At 33.9% G+C, this 19,758-nt stretch overlaps 1 protein-coding gene across 1 annotated transcript in view; it reads right to left on the bottom strand.

The window, feature by feature from the left end:
- Nucleotides 1-19,536, bottom strand: part of LOC149801268 (tryptophan 5-hydroxylase 1-like) — a 31,184-nt gene extending 11,648 nt beyond the window's left edge. The window contains exons 1-5 of the mRNA XM_089956782.1: nucleotides 19,453-19,536; nucleotides 18,392-18,551; nucleotides 4,194-4,282; nucleotides 2,860-2,927; nucleotides 1,811-1,861 (exon numbers count right to left, since the gene is read on the bottom strand). Coding sequence (XP_089812908.1) covers nucleotides 1,811-1,861; nucleotides 2,860-2,927; nucleotides 4,194-4,282; nucleotides 18,392-18,551; nucleotides 19,453-19,536 — 452 coding nt within the window. The remainder of the gene's footprint in view (nucleotides 1-1,810; nucleotides 1,862-2,859; nucleotides 2,928-4,193; nucleotides 4,283-18,391; nucleotides 18,552-19,452) is intronic.
- Between the last annotated feature and the right edge of the window lie 222 nt (nucleotides 19,537-19,758).

Here is a 19,758-nt window from a genome sequence, read left to right as displayed (position 1 = left end):
ATATGAAATGCAGTTAGAACATGCACTGTTTTTTTTCTGTCGACAATCAACACAATTTAAATGAGCTGTTTAGCTGACAATTAGTACATGTTCATTGTTTACCGCAGTTGTCATGTAATTGTAGAAATCAACAAAGTGTTTATTAGAACGACGTATTCATTTCCTACAGAAAATCTGTACAAATTTATAAGTCGCTATTCCCAGTGCAAAAGTAAAGGCCTTATGTTAACTAAACTGGTGCAAACTCGATGGTATTTACATGTGTAACATATTAAAAAGGAAAAAGTTAAACTATTTTAGGTATATGTAAATATGCATGATTATCTGTTCAATAGTGATGATATTCAATAGTGATGTGATGATATTCAATAGTGATGATATTCAATAGTGATGTGATGATATTCATTAGTGATGATATTCAGTAGTGATGATATTCGTTTCTTAGATGTTTTCAGCGTGCTCAGTCATAATATTTGCAGTTCAGAAATTGTAAACATAATTTTCTTGCAGCTACTTAACTTTGGAGTTTAGAAGCTTGAAACATTTTTGTAGCAATTTAATTTCATGAATCCGTCACTATAAATCTGATTTAAAACAACAATATATTCGTGCGTATTTGAATTCATAAATCTGAAACAAATTCAGTTAGATATAATAATAAGGTCATGCAAATATTATTGACAATGTAAATCTAATTTAAAACAAAATTATGTTCATGCACATATGATTGCATGATTTCATACTTTAAATCTAATTTAAAAAAAACTATTGACTTGATGGATGCAGTAATCCTGCGAATTGCAGGAGACTAAATAGCATCTGTGAAGTAGGTTTACAGTAGCCACCAGCGGAAAGTGGATATCCTCATGATTTTTAACATCTTTTAAACATTTTTAAAATGCAATGGGGGTATTGTACTCAAACGGTAAGATACAAACATGGTTGAATAATGTAATAAGACGGAGCAGTGCGATGAAGAAGACCGTTAAACAACATATTATACGGTACGGTTTGATACCAAATAGTACTCAAACCGGTATCGTAAAATGATACTTTAGGGTTATTTTTAATGTCTACAACTTATACTCGTTTCAAAAGAATTTTCGAGACACTGTTTTCCTTTGTTGAAGTTGAATTAGAGCAGAAAACCACACACACACACACACACACACACACACACATATATATATATATATATATATATATATATATATATATATATATATATATATATATATATATATATATATATATATATAAATATATATATATAACTTCAGGCAGCCAAATACTGTGAACTACTTTTAAACTTTGCGGAATGGAACGGAGTTGAATAGGAAACTGACGACATTAACGGTACGAACTTAGAATTGTATGATAAGAAACTGAGCGATTAGAAATGGTACGGAATGGAACTGTTACTCAGTCAGTAAAAGACATTATAGGTATTGGATGTCTCATCATGTTAGCGCAGATCTTCAAAATCAGCTTCTCTTGATACAATTCTTTCCCACACACCACACATTTCTTTCTTTGTTGGCATAATTTCCAAAAAACAAGAAAAATCACAAATTCTAAGCAGCTTAAGTTATTTAAGATATATTTCTATGTAGCATAATTAGAAATGACAGCCACAGATCTGTGATGGATGAAATACTACTGTAGCTACCACTTAAAACGGTACGAACGTAGAATTGATTCCCTGGGACATGTTGATTTTGTCAAGATAGATGACTGTCCGAATAAATAATCGTTCAGATGTATTAAAGATCCAAATAATTTACGTACACATGATCTACCCTTTACTTACCATGTGTTAGTTTCCTCTTCTGTGTACGTGACTCTTGGGATTGGCTGACCACTAAAAATTGAGAGAAAGAGAAAATAATGTATCAGTCTTCCATAAGTTCATACCATTTAAAGAAACAGCAGACGCAAATGTAGAATCCAGGCAATACCACAATACAGCGAAACCTTGAAAATGTACACTTCAGATTTGGCACCACTTGACTAGACAATATATTCACTCAAAGCACTTATTAACATACGGGTTTAATTGACCGTTCTAGGACGGGAAAAAGTTGTAAAAAGAAGAAAGTATGGGATGAGTTTGTTTTAAAGAAGGTTTGACAAAAATTATAAAAATGATTTTTCTTTTTAAAAATTGGGATTACGTCTCGAGTATGGAACTCCCGATCTCTTCTTTGGCAGCCGGGACATACAAAAGAAAGAACGACAAATGTGAGTGTTTATATAAACATGAGACGTATCCTTGTATACTAATTTATGGTTCGTTAAATTGCAGTCTCCTTCGTATCTTCGTAAATGCACAATTGATTTCATAATGAAAATAAAGTGAATTATAATAAAACATGTTCAGACTTACATCACAAGATATGGTTAATTGCCAGTATAGGACATAGTCTGTTTAAAGGGAAGATAACTTCGAGATGATAAAATTAATTATACTGGCTCTTGGACCATTCCGAAAGAATAATTGTGAAAATTATATATCAAATGCTGGTTTCCTTTCTAAAAGGGAACATGTATGAATTGATAAGTTTGCTAAATAAATGTTACAATTTACAATTTATAGTAATCTAAGAAAACCATTTAAAGTATTCAGTCATGAAATTGATGAAATTAAAAACATTTTGGGCGGTAAAATATAATATATATGTTTTAATACTTTTGCTTTTGATGAATTTCAAAGCTATAGATGCAGCCCATGGTCCGTTGCGATGAAGAAAAAGATTTCGTTGACTAAACGTTAAAACCGCATACTATCACACTGATTGTGGAAAAGGTAACCATGTCTTTCACCTATGATCAGGCGGTAAATGAAAACAAGGGACTTACAATTTGTAATTGTTAGCTATCTCGGCAATTTGATTTCTTCTCGCCTTGTAGTTTTCTTCAAGAAAACCCTGAAATTGAAAAAAATTGATGTCATCAACCTTTAATTTTTTTACAAGTATCTTCCACTAGGGTTTGCAGTAGGAAATCTTGAGATTAAAGAAAATGGAATATATGTCCATAATATATTTCCACTAGCGTTTGCAGTAGGAAATTTTGAGATTAAAGAAAAAGGAATATATGTTCATAGTGTATAATTTAAAGTAAAATTAGAACTGAGAGTACCTTAACTTTGTTAATATCGTATTATAAGAATGATTTAATTTTAAAATGAACATTGTTTAATGCTGCTGATTGCATCAATATTTAATATAAAGGGCCAACCAGCTCTCCATTCAGAACTCTTCTAGCACTCTAAACATAAAGGCATAGAAAGTCTTTCCTATAGGAAAATAATCAGAGGAAATTGCTGTCTTCAATTGCAATTTTTAATGTATTTGCTAAAAGTATTAATCATGTCAACATTTTTACTAAATAAAATGCTTTCAAAGGTGATGATGGTACATTTTACAAATTGCAACATAAGGGTGAGTGAGGAAATGACAATAATTCGAAATATGGAAGAGTTTAGAGTGCAAAGTATTGAAAAGCGAGAACCTCTACGTTAACTTATGGGATATATATTAAATGCATCTTTACATTAAAAGACAGTTGAACAGTTTCTGCTAAGCTTACCATATCTAACATAATACCCTTATAGTGCGCTGACAAAATATTATTATGTAAATTGGATAAGGTTAAAGTTCATAATGATATGCACAGGTGCATATGTTATAAACAATGTCCCCGTCGAATACATGTACATACTAGAAGTATTACCTCCTTGTTTTATGTATGAAACTCGTCATTTATGATATTAATTTGCTGTTCCAATATGGTCACGTGGTTATGTGAGGCTCATCTTTTATGATATTATTTTTCTGTTCCAATATGGTCACGTGGTTATGTGAGGCTCATCTTTTATGATATTATTTTTCTGTTCCAATATGGTCATGCTGAATGAAACACATGTAAGAGACATTTTCGAGACTCATTTGACCCGTAACGTGAAGTTGCAATTATGCACCCGACATGCATAGTGATTGTCTTTAAGATTATCACGATTGTTTAGATAATGTTAATGCATCGACTTCTCACGTACAAGGCTTTATGAAGGCATATTCGTTTATAACGCTAAATACTGTAGATGACTTATCAGTATATACCCTGGTCTGTGGTATTATTACCACACCTCTTAGATGTATGACACATTTAAATAGATAAACAAAGCGTTTTACTGGATGATCGGCTTGAAGGCGCTCCCCTTGTGTAAGAATGTTATTGGCAAGCTGGTCAATTTCGTCTCTCCTTTTTGGAAACCAGGGCACTGTCAAAGAGATAAATAAAATAAAATAAAATATAATGCAATATTAAAATTATATATAACCATGTGCAAACCTGCTTTAAAGACGACTGCTATGAAGAATGTACGTGCCTTAAGAAGCCAGGTTTCAGATTGTTGTAGAAATAATGTTAAGCCGCTCTTTGCATTGAAAGGTCATTTTCTTACTTTCCAAACTGGTAAAGAAATGTTAATTAGACTGTAAATATGCACTGTTTTAACACTAAAGTAGTTGGTCATCCGGTTATGGTTTAATTTCTCACAGTTTCTTTTAAACATTAGATGTCATGCAATGTTTTCATTATGACATAAATGATAGTAGAAAACTATCTTGGTAGCACAATTGTAACGTATTTTATCAACGTAGAGCAGATATTAGCTATGTTATCATATTAATGCCGGAATATTACAACGTTGCAAGGCGTTATTAATATTTATCTTCATTAAAAATTTGCGTCCCTCTCTGTAGCCCACCATTGATCAACCCAAGAACAGAAATGCGGCATAGCAAAAACGTACCTGATATAAACTTCAAAACAGCTGAGTGTGATACCGCTCTTTGACATTCAAAAAGAGAGCGGTTTTAAATGGAATTACAATCTTCCGGAGAGTTTGTTGTTACATTGATCAGTTTTAATAACGTGGCACATCCTCCTCCGCATCGTTCTTTTCGTCCTACTCATCTATTTTCAATTAGTGCGACTTATTTTGTTGTTACTATTATTATTCACATATTTTTGAAATGATGGCTATGTATTTTGATGGAAATGAGCATCAGAAACACTTACTGAAGATCAGTAATCACTGGCGCAATTCAAGTCCGTGAACCATAAATAAATCATTAAGCATTAGCAAAATGTCAAAATAAGAGAAATATTACCCTGATCAATTCAAATACAATTTACAAGTTGAAAAATTCTATCCTATCATGATTTGAGAGCGCATTTGTGATAATTAATTAGTTTATCTATCTTTTAGTTCTTCAAAATACTCTCCCTAAATACTGAGCAAAATTGTAATAGTTCTTTTACAGAATTTCTAGAAAAATGACGAGATTACAACATAAGAAAAGCAAGAAACACAATTGTGAAAACCAAGAGTATACGAGGATAAGACATTGGAGATCCCAGAAGCAGGAATTGTCACAATGTGAACTCGGTGAGCTCCGATAGGCATTCATAAATACTAGAGACGTAGAGATTTAAAGTGGATGCCATTCTGTTGTCAATCATATTTTTTCATATATGTGTGAACCATACAGACCTAGATTGGAGGAGATTGTGCGATGGCAGATCTGTCTCTAAGAAATTTTGCTTGAACTATTAAGCATTTTGTTGTTCGTCCATTGAGTTCGACGATGACCATCACATCACTAGCTGGTTTGGTTTCTGTGAGTACATGTGTGGCTGGACAGGCAAAGTTGTGCTCGTAACTGTCGGTCACACGCTTTACGGGAGATGCCACTTGGGTATACTTGCTCAATATAAGACGAGCAGCAGTTCTGAGATTTTCGCTGCTCGCACTGCTCCACTGCTTCTGCAATTTTCCTCCGTCAGCAGCTCCAGAATGGATGAGACTCCACCATATGGAGCGATCCTGTGTGAGATCATTCCAAGACAAAGCTTCGATGCTAAACATTTTCAGCAATATCTTCATGGAATTTTTGAAACTTTTTTTTCTGACCGTCCTGAGATCACTTTCCGTCCTTCAACTCCCCGTAGAAGATCTTCTTTGGTAGTCACTCTTCTGGCATCCTGGTGGCGTGGCCTGTCTATCTCAAGTATAATTTCATCAGTAGAGTGTACATGCTTGGAATACCTGAATGTATTAGAACCCCAGTCTCTGCGACATTGTCCCGCCACCTCATCATCATTAGTTTTCTAAGGCAGCCCATGTGAAAATGGTTCTACGTATTGATATGGCGAATGAACAACATACAGGTTTCACAAGTAATCAGCGATATTATAGACCTTAAGGTATCTTTGGGGACAGAGACTTTGCGGTCACACACAGTTACACGTAGCCTGCAAAAGCCAACACTTGTTTTAATAGTTTTGGAGTTGTTTTCCTCAATTATGGAGACTGCATGTGACAATGTACTGCAGAGACAGACGAACGTGTCCATTGCCTGGTGGGTCTAGCCATTTACTGTGATGGTAGGCTCTACGTAATGTTCTCCTGGTGCAAGCTGGAGCATCGCCTTTGTCTTATTAAAATTGATTGAGATAATGTCATTCAGGACACAGTCGTCAGTTAAAAAGATATTGTTTTCTAATTTACCTTTCACATGTCCCAGACGATTCGGTAATACCTTATGATTTAATTATCCTTTATCTAAATATATTTTATAGATTTGAAGACAGGGCTTATGTGGAACTGGTGTTTTAGCTGAAAACACTTATGAACTACGACCACAGTATCCTGCTAAACATTTAAACGCAGAACCTAACATACAATATTGATAATGCTGCTGCTGCTTTTACTGCTGGTTTTAGAAATAAAGGTACCGACATCTATTGTCCATACCCACTCAAAGCAAGACTTTTTACTACAGTGTTTAAAAGAATTTGAAGATTTTTAATAATTTAAGACAGAATATTTTGACAAATTTGTCTTTCATTTTATTACTGTAAATAGTTTCTTCTGTTGAAGCTGTCATTGTATGAAAAATGAAGGAAAGTTTTGTTAATATCTTGTTCTGTCTTGGGTTTATTTTAAACCTTTGATGCCATCTCTCCATTTATTCATAATACACTAATAAATGTATGTTCATATTGTGGAGAAAGAGAAAAGGTCAAGAAAGGATAGAAATGAATCAAATATAGAAAGGAGATATATCCAATGGAAGATATCCTTCCTACTTGGTTAAGAAGTATTTCCAGAGGTACTAACGCTACAGTAGATTTACTTGTAACGGTAATCTAAGTGCTCAACATAACTATAACAACTTCCAAAGCATCCTTATTCGAATTCACATGCTCGCAATATACATTATGGAAGGCAAAGAATATTCTATATATGCTGATGTTCCTACAGTTTTATTAAATACAATACAATAACAGAGGAACTTGCTGCAGTCAGTCACAAAGATCGGACGTGGATGCTACATTATGGTACTAGATCGCCAATGAAAGGAGAAAAACACACAATGTAGACTTTCTAGCTAACAAATTACATAAGTTAAAGTTACAGAGTTACAATTAGCATACTCTGAGATCAGTAACTATAACAGGAACTAAATCAAATTAACGTTGAAGTTTGTTTTATCCTTGAGGTGCATGTGTCTGTCATACAGTACAACTGTCATTGAGATTATAGTACAAAGGCATTTTATGGCAACAGAATGCAATACCAAATTTGTGTCACGCTAATGTTTCCTATCATTCTGTACATTACATCGCTGTCTGCTTCACATAAAGAATTTCATACAAATATTATGGTAGTAGCGATAATAAGTATATAAAACGTTTGGTGCAAGATGTGTTTGTGCTTTTAAAATCTTGTTACGCGAAATTTGCATCGTTTGTTACATCTGTTTTCTACACCGTCAGTGAATTACCATTAAGGCGACTTTTCAAAAATGATTCCAATTATTTCAATGCTAATTAATATTTTAAGAAAATATATTGAATCGATTTTAAATTAAATGGCTGAACTTTTCGTGTCTTTTCTATAAGATCCAATGCATCTACAATTTAGAATGAACGCACCTTTACGAAACGAAGTGAATGAAAGGGACCTAATGAAATGAAACTATTTTAACATGATAAAAATTAAAGTATTTTACATTAGACCTTAATAAAGCTTATACCACATTAAATATTGTTAAAATGTTATTAATAACGGCATTTTAATTCTTTTAAAAATCATGGGAAAAATCAACATCAAGTTGCAAAAACCAAATTAACTAATAAATCGTCTAAGATTTGTTTGGACACTAAAAGAATTATATAGTTAGGATAGAAAATATAACAGTGATCCGGTAATGCTAGAAAGGTATGTTGAGAAATGTATTTTTATGAGGACATAACTTTTAGACTCTTCACGATATTGCCTCTCCAAGAATATAATCGTAACACCATTTTCAATCTATCGGAATCAAATTTTAGTGAGCGACAAAACAGCGTATACATGATGTAGAAAAATAATGCTGATGAATTAGCAGAGCTTGTAATCATTACCGTTGTTTTTTATTTTTAAAACTTTATGAACATGGATGCCATTGACACAGCTTTTCAAACAGCTCTTTACTAAGATTTATGTCACCTCATTTTGAAATAATTATTCTATTATGCTTCATGTCTTGATCTCTTTTTACAATGTTGCTTGGAAAAACAACTTTTGGGTCTTAGAGGCTCTCCTCCAGGGTATCCTCAAGATACAGGAGAATATCCTCTGGAACCACCTCTAGTTGTCAATAGGCAAGAGGAGATAAGCAGAACAAGATTATGTCTTGCTATACTTATCTCTAGGTTAGAGAGAAGGAAAGGGGACCGACAAAAGGGGCATTATTCTTATACTAAAAATTGCTTGTAATTTGGAATATATGTCAATATAATGGTCATATTGGGAATTTGAAGAGGGAGGATGGGGTGATCTTAATATAATAATTATGGAAATTGTATATCAATGATAAATGTTATGAAATACTCATTAAGTGATTTAAATACAGTTACCTGTTGGGCATCCAGAAAGTGTTAATTTCCTAGTCATAAACTTGATCGGGTAGACAAAATACTCGATTTTCGTGACCATCTTCTTGAAAGACATTTACAGCCACAACAAAGCTCGTCTACTTACACAAACTATGAACTTTATATTATCATCCCATATTTGTGAAACAGAAAGTAGAAGTACAATGAAAAGAATCAATCCCTTCGAAGAAAGACCCAGCTAAATTTAACATGATTTTGGAGAAAAGTAAAAATAATAGAGTATAAAAATAGAGATCCTTTAAACTTTTTGCTCTCAAAACTTTGAACGAAAATTACGTAAAATGCTTTGATAGATAACTAGCACGTTTACTTGAAACATTTTAAACGACAACGCTATGCGGTAACGGTTCTATAATTAATCTCTGCAGGGAGCATGTTAAAACACATAAACTGAATACAGGTAAGGTTCTCCTCGGACATTATACAATACCACATTATTCCATTCAGCAAATGTTCTTTGTTAAAAACTGTGTTAAGCTATATAGAAACAATGGACAACATTCAAAAGGCAAGATATATAAGATAATGTTTGAAACATGACATACAGGGACAGGATTGTCTTTGTAAAAATGAGAGCAAGTGGTTAGAAAGTAGGATACGCTTAGCTGTTCGACTGTTATTCATCTCGTCATACAGATCCAGTTTTGGTTGTTAGTGACATGTTTTTTAATGACTATTGCACATACGGCAAATAATATGAAGGTGGGACCAAATTTATTTTTTGGATACAGCAGTAACACAATCTATAACTCAGTGAGGGACTGGCATTTATGTTTAAACTGGCGTCAAGGCATTTTATAGTATACTTGTGGTTATATTGTATCTATTATGCAATTATTAGTACTGCAGATGCTGCCAACCGTCAGATAATGTTACGTACCAGTTGTATCCAATATAATATATATGTTTAAGTCATAATTTAAAAAGTTTAAATAAGGATCAAGAATTCATGCTATTTAATTGCATTTTATTTATATTTATTTAGTGTCAACTATAGAACACATCATTGAAATAATATTTTTAATTTGTTTTTATTTATTGGTGAAATGAATTGCGTTAATTTAAAGTGGTTGTTATATTACTGATAGCATGTTATCAAGAGCTGGTCGGACTGAAGCTGTAATTAAATTAATGGGATACTGTATAGTCATTTGTACATACTTATTTAAAGATTGGCGCAGTTTGCACTCTGATACACAGATTTAATTAAAATTTGGTGAAGATAGAAAACTAGTTTTCACAATAGAAAAAAAGCGATCTTAATTGGAAAGTTGTCTAATTTATGAGAGTAACTTTGTTATTATACTTACTGATTGGGACTTAGCAAACATTGCTGCTATTGAGAAATGAGGTCTTTACATATGACAGTTTCTCTGAATATGTTTTAACGGTTTTCATGAAGAAATATTTTATCTTGAGTTATTTACTGTAAAAATAGTTTTGTCTAGAAGTGGTGAGACGAATCAAGCTTCACATTAAATTATTTGTCTATTTTTCCCATAAATTATATATATATATATACGCCTCAAAAAGCATTTAAGCAACGGTCTTCGCTATTTGGTTTTATCAGCTGTGAGCAATGAGGTTTTGTGACCTGATTGAGTTTGCTCTTTAAATAAAGATATTGAATATTAGTAAATAACTGATCGTGCTGCCAGAATTCTATTGACAGGATAACAATTATTGATCATGAGATTTGAAACGTTGCGTATGCAGTGTATCAGACTGAATGTTTTTATGTTCTGGATCCCATGTAAATAGTTTCCATATTCTGGTACAATTTATTATACACCTACACCTACGAAATTAAACATGCAAGACTTTTGCCAGTCAGAGGATCATATTAACAATAACTCAGAATACCTGCTTTATGGAATCAAGGCTGCTGTTAGATTCAGCATGTCGTTTTATCTGTTTAAAATATTTAAAATTATTTTAAGTCGTTCGTGTGCATATAATTCATTGAGTACTATATTCTTTTTTAAATCTACATTTTGGAGACTTGCAATTGTTTCGTGGGGATGTTTACCCTCTCTAGACACAACTGTGATTTGCTATTCCCACCACGTATATGTTTGAATAACAATATACAAATTATTTTTGGGATATTGAATCTATTTGGATCGCTGAGGAGCAAAAGGTGGAAACTATGCATAAAACAGAAACCTAATTTGGTAATGCAGATGTCTAGAGGTGCCCGTACATCATAAGTAATTATTATTTGAAATGTGCAAGTGTTTAGACCTTTAATTGTATTGGTAATAATTAATAACTGGCATATTTGTCTGCTTTAAAAACGTAATTTTCCATACTTAATTGTTGAATTTATTAGCTTAATTCATTATATAAGTGTATTAAAATCATTCATATTTCCTGCTTTTAGATGAACTGAAGCTATTTGTGTAACATATGTGACATTTTCCTGATCATTGGGGAATCGATCATCAGTGGCACAGATACAAGTAAAAGATACGGTACAACTAGCTGACTCTCATAAGAAAATGCCTGATATTTTCTCTTTCTATTGAACAAATCTCCTTGAATTGAAAAAGTAAATCCTCCTGAATACTCTTCGACGACTATCACATGTAAAGAGTTTCACAACAAGCTTGTTCTGAAATTTCAATCACTTAGAGTTATTTATAATAGTGTTTTTCTTTAGTTAGGAGTAATAGCTGACGAAATTGCTTTTTGATTATTAGCTGACATTTAGGCTAATGTGTATATATGCAAATGATGTCAATACAATATGATATGACCTATTTTGTGGTAAGCTTTTTGTGTTGATTTCTTTTAGCTTATAAATAGGTCATCAAATGCTTCAAGCCTTAGGAGAGATGCAGCACCTCCTGGATGAACTTAACCTTGGTGATATCGAATTTCCTGTGTAGGTTACCGAAGCCACACTGAAGAAACTTAAAACACTTAACCAAGTATTGCTGTTAATGTGTTCGCTTGTTTTATAATATTTTATCAGCTGGCACTGTCTCCACATGGACATAATGAACGAACTTGGTACTGCAGAGTGAAATAAAACAATCAGAATCGATATTTCACTTTGTACAGAGAAAAATCTTGCTCGGTTACTTAACCGACACAGGAAGCACAATGGTAAAATTATTCTTGCAGACGTTGCATACATGTATTGGAGATTCAGCAACTACTCACTGGGCTTGCATTTACTGGGGTAATATCAGTGAAAAGCTACCAAAGACTTTGAAAGTGACTTTTTCAAGCTCAAGAACAAATTCCGTATTTGGAAAAACCATGGAGAATGTGCGCAAATGGATTCAAGTCGACATTGCCCGTGATAATAAGCAAACGAACTTTGAAGGCTAATCAATAGCTCGGCCTCGAATCCGAAGAAATCTTTGATGATGCCCTTGTTGCCTTTCACAATCAAAAAAATCAAAACTAACGCTGACAAAACCAACCTTTATTGGTTCTTCCGTGCTGATCATGACCAAACTGTTTTGTCAGGGTCGGGTGAAGGTGCTGTGCACCTGTGCGAACTAATGACTCATTGTTGATGGAAATCATCATGGATGACATACATATACGCGGACATGGCGCAGTCAGGTTTTGTCAATGAATTTTATAACAGCGAGTATCAGAAAGATCACCCGCTATTTAGAAACGCTAACAGAACGGTTGTTGTTAAGTTTAAGGACGAAATATCTGGTAAACTAATTGAAAACTGAGTATGCCCCAACTTGATACCAGGCGAAGGATACTCCCTGATAGAATCACCACTTATGCGTTAGTCATCGTGCATTTGCAGGTAATACTGGCTACCGTGTTAATACAAATCCTGGAGACAGTTCCCTATGTATTGGAACAACTTGTAATTCATCTAGTACAAATGCAAGGCTTGAAGGTTTGGTCCAAAATTTGGAGTCTTCATCGATAACATGTTGAGTATCAATCACTTCTGAGAAAGTAAATGCATCGATCAGTTGCATTACGTTGTCCACCTTCTAACTCTACAGTTGCATATAAATATCGAACTTGTCCCAGTGTGGTTGCACCGGCGCTGTCTGTAGAATCATTCTCTGAGTAATAGTGACAATTTTTTGCCAATTTGCACTCTCTGGTCTTAATCCAGTCGTGCGTGTGATTTCATTGTTTAATGCAGGTATGACTAATGGAAGTTGTGTCAACCATTTGATAGACACTTCTAGTCTCATCATCTATTCCTGTGCGAACTAATGACCATTAGTACGATAAAATCGTTGAACGATAGCTTGGTATTAATGCATATTGGCATGTCCGAAAACGTACTCGCACATGACGTTTTGCCAACATGACATCAATAGATAGATTCGAGATATTCTCTACCAGGATCCATTTTTGTAACAGTCTTGCTATCGACCGCATTTAGGAAACTGGCAGAATCTTTTGATGTCAGTGGCTCTGCTTCTTAGTGTATGTTGTCCACATCGACAATGGTTATTGCATACTTGTATATGAGTAACTTGATGGGCCTCATTAAGTGCTTGGATATCAAAACAACCAATTGTATTTGGAACCACCCTGATATATCATAATCAACGCGAGGTCATCTCGGAATCATCGCACGTACACGTGAAACTGCCTAAGCACTGGCTGTAGAAACAGATGCAAAACCTATTCGGGATTGTTTTTACAATGAATGATCCTGACAGTTATCCAGCAAGGACACAACTGTTCCGGTAATATTTTCTTCAGCAACTGTCCACGAAACCACATAAGTACATAGGCAGACTAGATGAAACGGATGAAAAACAGACGTAAGACAGACAGATGAAGAGACCGCTAAATAACAGAATATATCACCAGAAAACCAACATAATGTAATTCTTGCTACTAGGTTTTATTTCGTTGTGAAGGTTGGTGAGGTAAGTGGGAAGTTGGCTCAGAACAGTTATTCCTACAGAAAGGTCCTGGAGTTAACAATGTAGAAACGAAAAAGACAGTAGAAACGAAGTTGAAAAAATCAATGTAGAAGACATCTAAGTTGTTTTTATTTTTGTTGTCGTGTTTAAATTGTAATCAGTTTAAGTCTCTGGTTAGGAAATTGCGCTTTCATCATGGGTTAATTCCTGGCTATCAGCAAGGAGAAATTATACCAAATCTAGATGAGATATTACAGCATGTTGTTAGTTTTACAAGTGCTTCTGAACATAAAAAAGTATATGTTTTATTTGTAGAAATCTTGATATAGAGAGGAGGGAAAGAGTTTACCTACATTAAACGTAAAATGTAAATTGATTTGGTTAAAGCTACGATTCCTTATATTTCATAAACATCATTCGAACAACAGTAATAGCAAATTTTAACTGGGGAACAAATTTTTAAGTTATTCCTGTCCGCTAAACGAGTGTTTTTATCCAGTATTGATACATAATTACTGATTTTCGCGCTTGCGCCACATGAGCCATAAAATATGGCATGTATTTCTAAAATTAGACTGACTACGTGTGCTCAAACGAAAAAGATATGAGAAACTCAAAACGTAGAGTAACAACTAGCACTATGAAACTTATTTCATTGGCATATATTTGTTAAACATTCTAAGATACAGCTCTAGTTCCTAGTACCTACCGATTCCTTAAATCAACGTTTTATATGACACCATCGAGTACCATCGAGTATACCATTTAAGACTCCTTTGGGTTTATACAATATAGACTTAATATACGTCACACATATTACAGCTGCATTAATGGATTCAAGGTTTAAGTTTCTGGACTATATCCTGTACAATGAATACAAAAGCATACTATCAGGACATCAATTTTGGAGTCGCTCCGCTAAACATCTTATGTAATGCTCTATGATATATCGTATTTGGGAAGTTTTCAGCTAGTAAATACAGTTCATTGGGAACTTTCTGCCACTAGAAATAATTTGGTTTGTACTGATAATGTGCTTGAAGCATTTTAAACAAAAGCTTTATGTCCAATTGCTATCTGATTGGGCATCATCCAAAAGGGATGTAACAATGTTTCAATATCCAAAGGTCTTGAAATGGATTTCAAAGGATATATAAGCATCCAGGTGGCACCAACATATACTTCGCAATCCTTGGTGACATGGGCGATGCATTATTTGACAGAAGGGTATGAGGAGATATTTAGATGATACCCATATAATATGGAATAAACATTATATAGAATAAGTCTTCCAGGAACTTCACTATTCAGATTTAAAATTCACAACCAATACGAGATAAATAAGTTTTCTTTTCATGGGCACCTTCATGTTTACTGATGTTTATAGAAAATCAGCTGAAGTACATAACTATTACAACATATAAAAGGGAACATTGTCTTTAATCTTGCATCATGTGTGATAACATCTGAATATGACTCACTTACACAATAACAGAGACTCGCGGACCTACAGCAAATTATTTACAGTCAACACAAAATCAAGAATACTATGAAGAAATAATGGACCAAACAGAGAGATAATCGTGAATATATAATCCCATCATAAAAGTTCCTTTTGCTACAAAACACGTATGACTTTCCGATGGTACAAATATGTCAAAAATTACTTCAACGTGGAGATAAAATGTGAAAGTGTTTGGAAAGAATGAACAATATTAATAGTAGGAGTCAACCTAAGCTATTTGGAACAAATATCTTATTAAGTTTAAATTTAATGTCTTTTGGAATAGAGGTCCGAGTAACTAAATATGGTACGAGTAGATGCAATTATTCATATATTAATCAATTTATCGGATGCCGTTCATGCCAAGCAATTTCTTAGTCGCATCAACAGCAATGTGCAGAGTCTGCAGTCCACTGGAAAGGTTTGCCTAGCCCCATCGAACAATGTTGACTGCACAACAACTCTGTTCTGTCCGAAAATGGTTCAGCGTGGACCAGAGATGTCCAGGAAGGTTTAAGCCAGGAAGCAGACAGATGGCTCAGCTACGAGGGAGTGGTTTACAACATCTATTGAAGACCACTCATCACTCTATGCCGAAATAGCTGTCATATCCCCCGACAACGGACCTAACCAGATTATATGTCTCGAAGACAAGTAGATGCAATAATATATTAGATGGAAAATGGTTAAATATTTATTACTGGAAAGATGTTTACAATTGAACGGGCAATGGGTTTCGACTTTACAGATGCACCACGTCCAAAATGTGAATCTTTTTAATAGATTAATTCACATGTCTGAAATGCGAAGCCCTTTATACAGGTTCTAAGAGAAATGAACCAGGAAAAAATGACAGCATATACAGTAGACACGAACAGAAGATCTCATATTGTTAAGAGTCAATAAACATCAACGCAAATGTTGGAGCGATTTTTAAATTCCTTCCTTTCCACAAATTATTAACGAATAAATAATAACTTAATGGAGAAAAGAAACTTATTTGATGCCAACTGTCAAACCATACCTTAGTAGTTCTTATTATTCAGGTTTGATAGATATTAAAACGGATTGCTTTTTACTTTGTAACAACACACTAATTAATTTTCATAACATACCACGTATTGGTTATTTTAATTTGCATGAACTACTCCATACGTTGTAAACGTTTAATGACGAACTTTTCTAATATTCTATGGAGAACGAATATTGAAATTATTTCTGTCAATTTCTGTTATAATTGCTTGTGTTTATGTTTCTTTTGTTTTGGTTGGTTTGGGTCATATCAGTATGTTTTGTCATGCACGTTTTGAATATAGATGTAAAGAAGTTGCTTTTATCTCGCTACTAAAAAAAAGGACGCAACCGACACGATAATAACGTCAAAACATATTTATTCACCAAAGTATTTTGACAGCATTATGTACCTACCTGAAGGGCTCTCCTGACTGTCTTGCGACTGCGCTTGAAAAAAATAAAGGATGAACATATTACCAATATATATATATATATATATATATATATATATATATATATATATATATATATATATATATATATATATATATATATCCAATTAATGATGTCTTGCAAAGACCAACATATTACTGTTATTTTAAATTTAATCAGGATTATAACCAAAACATTGGCAAAAGATCTGTTTTAATGTATTTTAATCAGAATATTCATTTACCAGGACATTATTTAATGAGTGCGATACACACTTATTTCAATAGAAGCAGATTTTCCAAAGTTTCGACCCGAATTTTGCTGTCTCTGAAACATTGGTGATTTGCTGATGAGCTTGATGGCTTCGATAATTACATGAAAAATACCAAATAAATTTTGACTCCTTATTGATCGCCTTCACATCCATATGTCGATGATCTGCTGAGAGACAGATTTACCTATACTTATTGCTATCAGCCTAATATGGGTTGTTTCCCTTGCCTTACCGCACACGGCTTGATGTCAACCAGACCAGTTATGGTTCATGCATAACCTTTCTAGGTGAATCTGGTTGTGCAGAAATTTATCTTGTTACGCTATTCAGAGCCAGTTTCACACCCTTTCGGCGAAAATTGAAGAAAATTATTTTATTAATTGTTGTAGATTTGCTGCAATATTTACTCAAATCTTTAAGTCTCAGATGTAGTTACACAGGAGCTTAATCATGTAATCTGACATATTTTTTATTGCCTGGTAATGCTTAACATTTTATCAAATGATATGCAACCAGTAATGTACAGCCTGGATTTTACAACTTGTTTTTCTTTTAAATGAAGAACCCACACTTTTGTTTGTAAGTAGTTGAATCATGCTTATTTCTTTCCACCATCCAATATATACCGTCTCGGTGGGTATCATTTTCTTGAATTGGATGGCTGCTAGAAAAACTCAGATTTAAATACCTTATGTAAAAATCTTTCCATGTATGTCATCTCTGTGTGAGCCACATTACGAATGTAAGTACCAATGAAAATATACGTTTAAAATGATCATCAAGACAATAGGCCTACAAACAATTCTGTAAAAGAGAAAAGAAAATGCGGATACAAATGAAATCTTTTTTGCATAGATTAGTACACTTTAACAAGGTAATTCAACAACGGAGAAACTATGACGATGGTGGAATTCAATAATTTCACAACGTATTGCCCGTGTTATAAGAAATTGTGCGAACAGAGGTATTTACATGAATAACCCTCATTGAAAATAGTTCGAAAGGGTATGTGCTTGCATATCTGATACGTGGATGACATATATCTTGGATATGCACCTTGCATACCTGATTCATGGATGACACGTGTCTTGGGTATGTGCTTGCATATCTGATACGTGGATGACATATATCTTGGATATGCATCTTGCATACCTGATTCATGGATGACACGTGTCTTGGATAGGTTCTTGCATACCTGATTCATGGATGACAAGTGTCTTGGATACATATTTGCATACCTGATTCGTGGATGATACGTATCACGATTATGTATTTGCATACCTGATTCATGGATAGTAAGTGTCTTGGATATGGATCGCAGTTCATCTATTGCCTCCTTTAGACTCCCTTCTTGCTTTGCACATGACACAAAGAATTCATTGTCCCCTGGTCCAGTATTGGATTGACGAGATTCAATATGCAGCAAGTTAACATTATGGTTCTGTGAAATGAAACGGATAACAGCAATGTCTAATCTATATTCATGGATGACACACGCATAATTTGATAGGAAGTAAAACTTGAGTGCTTGGAGCTCAAAAACTAAATATTCGATGCCCCAAATCCGTACTTAATTTGATGTTAAATCAGCAGAAGGTTTCCGAAATCATCACACCAATCTAACATCTTATATGGGCGCAACCTATTGCTGCAGTTTACGCCGACATTACGCTACAAGTAGATCATATTGACACGAAATATATCTCCGGTATCTTGTCATGCACATATTTCGTTTAATCTTTAGGGCTATATTCATTACACATCTCACTAAGTGCTACAGTTTCATATTCTTCATAATGATCATGCATGGAGGCGTACAAGATTGTTGTTGATTACGATCATGCATGGAGGCATACAAGATTGTTGTCGATTACGCTACAGATGCATACTATTGGCATGAAACGCTAATATTTCAATTAAATGCTATAGGTGTCCAAGTGTAAACATGCACACATTTATATTTTAATTTTGTATTTTGAACTTCATCCGCTACACATTTGAAGGTATTACTGCTTTATTGTCAACATTAAAGTTATATATTTCACAACAAAGAGACAATGGATGTTATATTGAATTTGTTTTACACTATGGAGCTGCCAGTCACTCACAGTTATAAGAGCAATGTTCACATATGCTGGTGCCCAACTTAATAAATGCACATTGTATTTCTCCTATGGTGATGATGATAATTAATTCCTCCGCTTTTAGAGGATGTTGGTAACTTTGACATATCTGGAAGTTCAATTCCAAAGATATATATAATCAACGTCCTTTGTTTAAGAATGTCACAAGATGGACATGTATTATAAAATAAATACTGATATTGCAAACTGTGATATTACCTGAAACACTTTCAGAGCATCGACCAAACCGCGAAAATTCTCCTTCAGCGAAAAGACAAGACTTGTGCTGCCCTCAACATCCATGGTCTTTAAAAAATAAAGTACATGAAAATGTTGATAGCGGCAATATTCGTTAATTGTGTTTGTGAATTTGCTTTGAAATCCCAAAGAATATCATTTTAAAATATACAAATGACTGAATACTGCAAGCTGCAGCATCATCATCAAAAGGAAACAAAATTGGCTTAATTTGCTATAGCTATGGTCCGCACTATTGTAGTGTCCTTTCTGTGCCATTTCATTTTA

The sequence above is a fragment of the Sinohyriopsis cumingii genome, chromosome 4, assembly GCF_028554795.1.
Source record: "Sinohyriopsis cumingii isolate HCF-2022 chromosome 4, ASM2855479v2, whole genome shotgun sequence".
NCBI classification, from domain to species: Eukaryota; Metazoa; Mollusca; class Bivalvia; order Unionida; family Unionidae; genus Sinohyriopsis; species Sinohyriopsis cumingii.
This window is presented reverse-complemented; position numbering and strand designations above follow the sequence as displayed.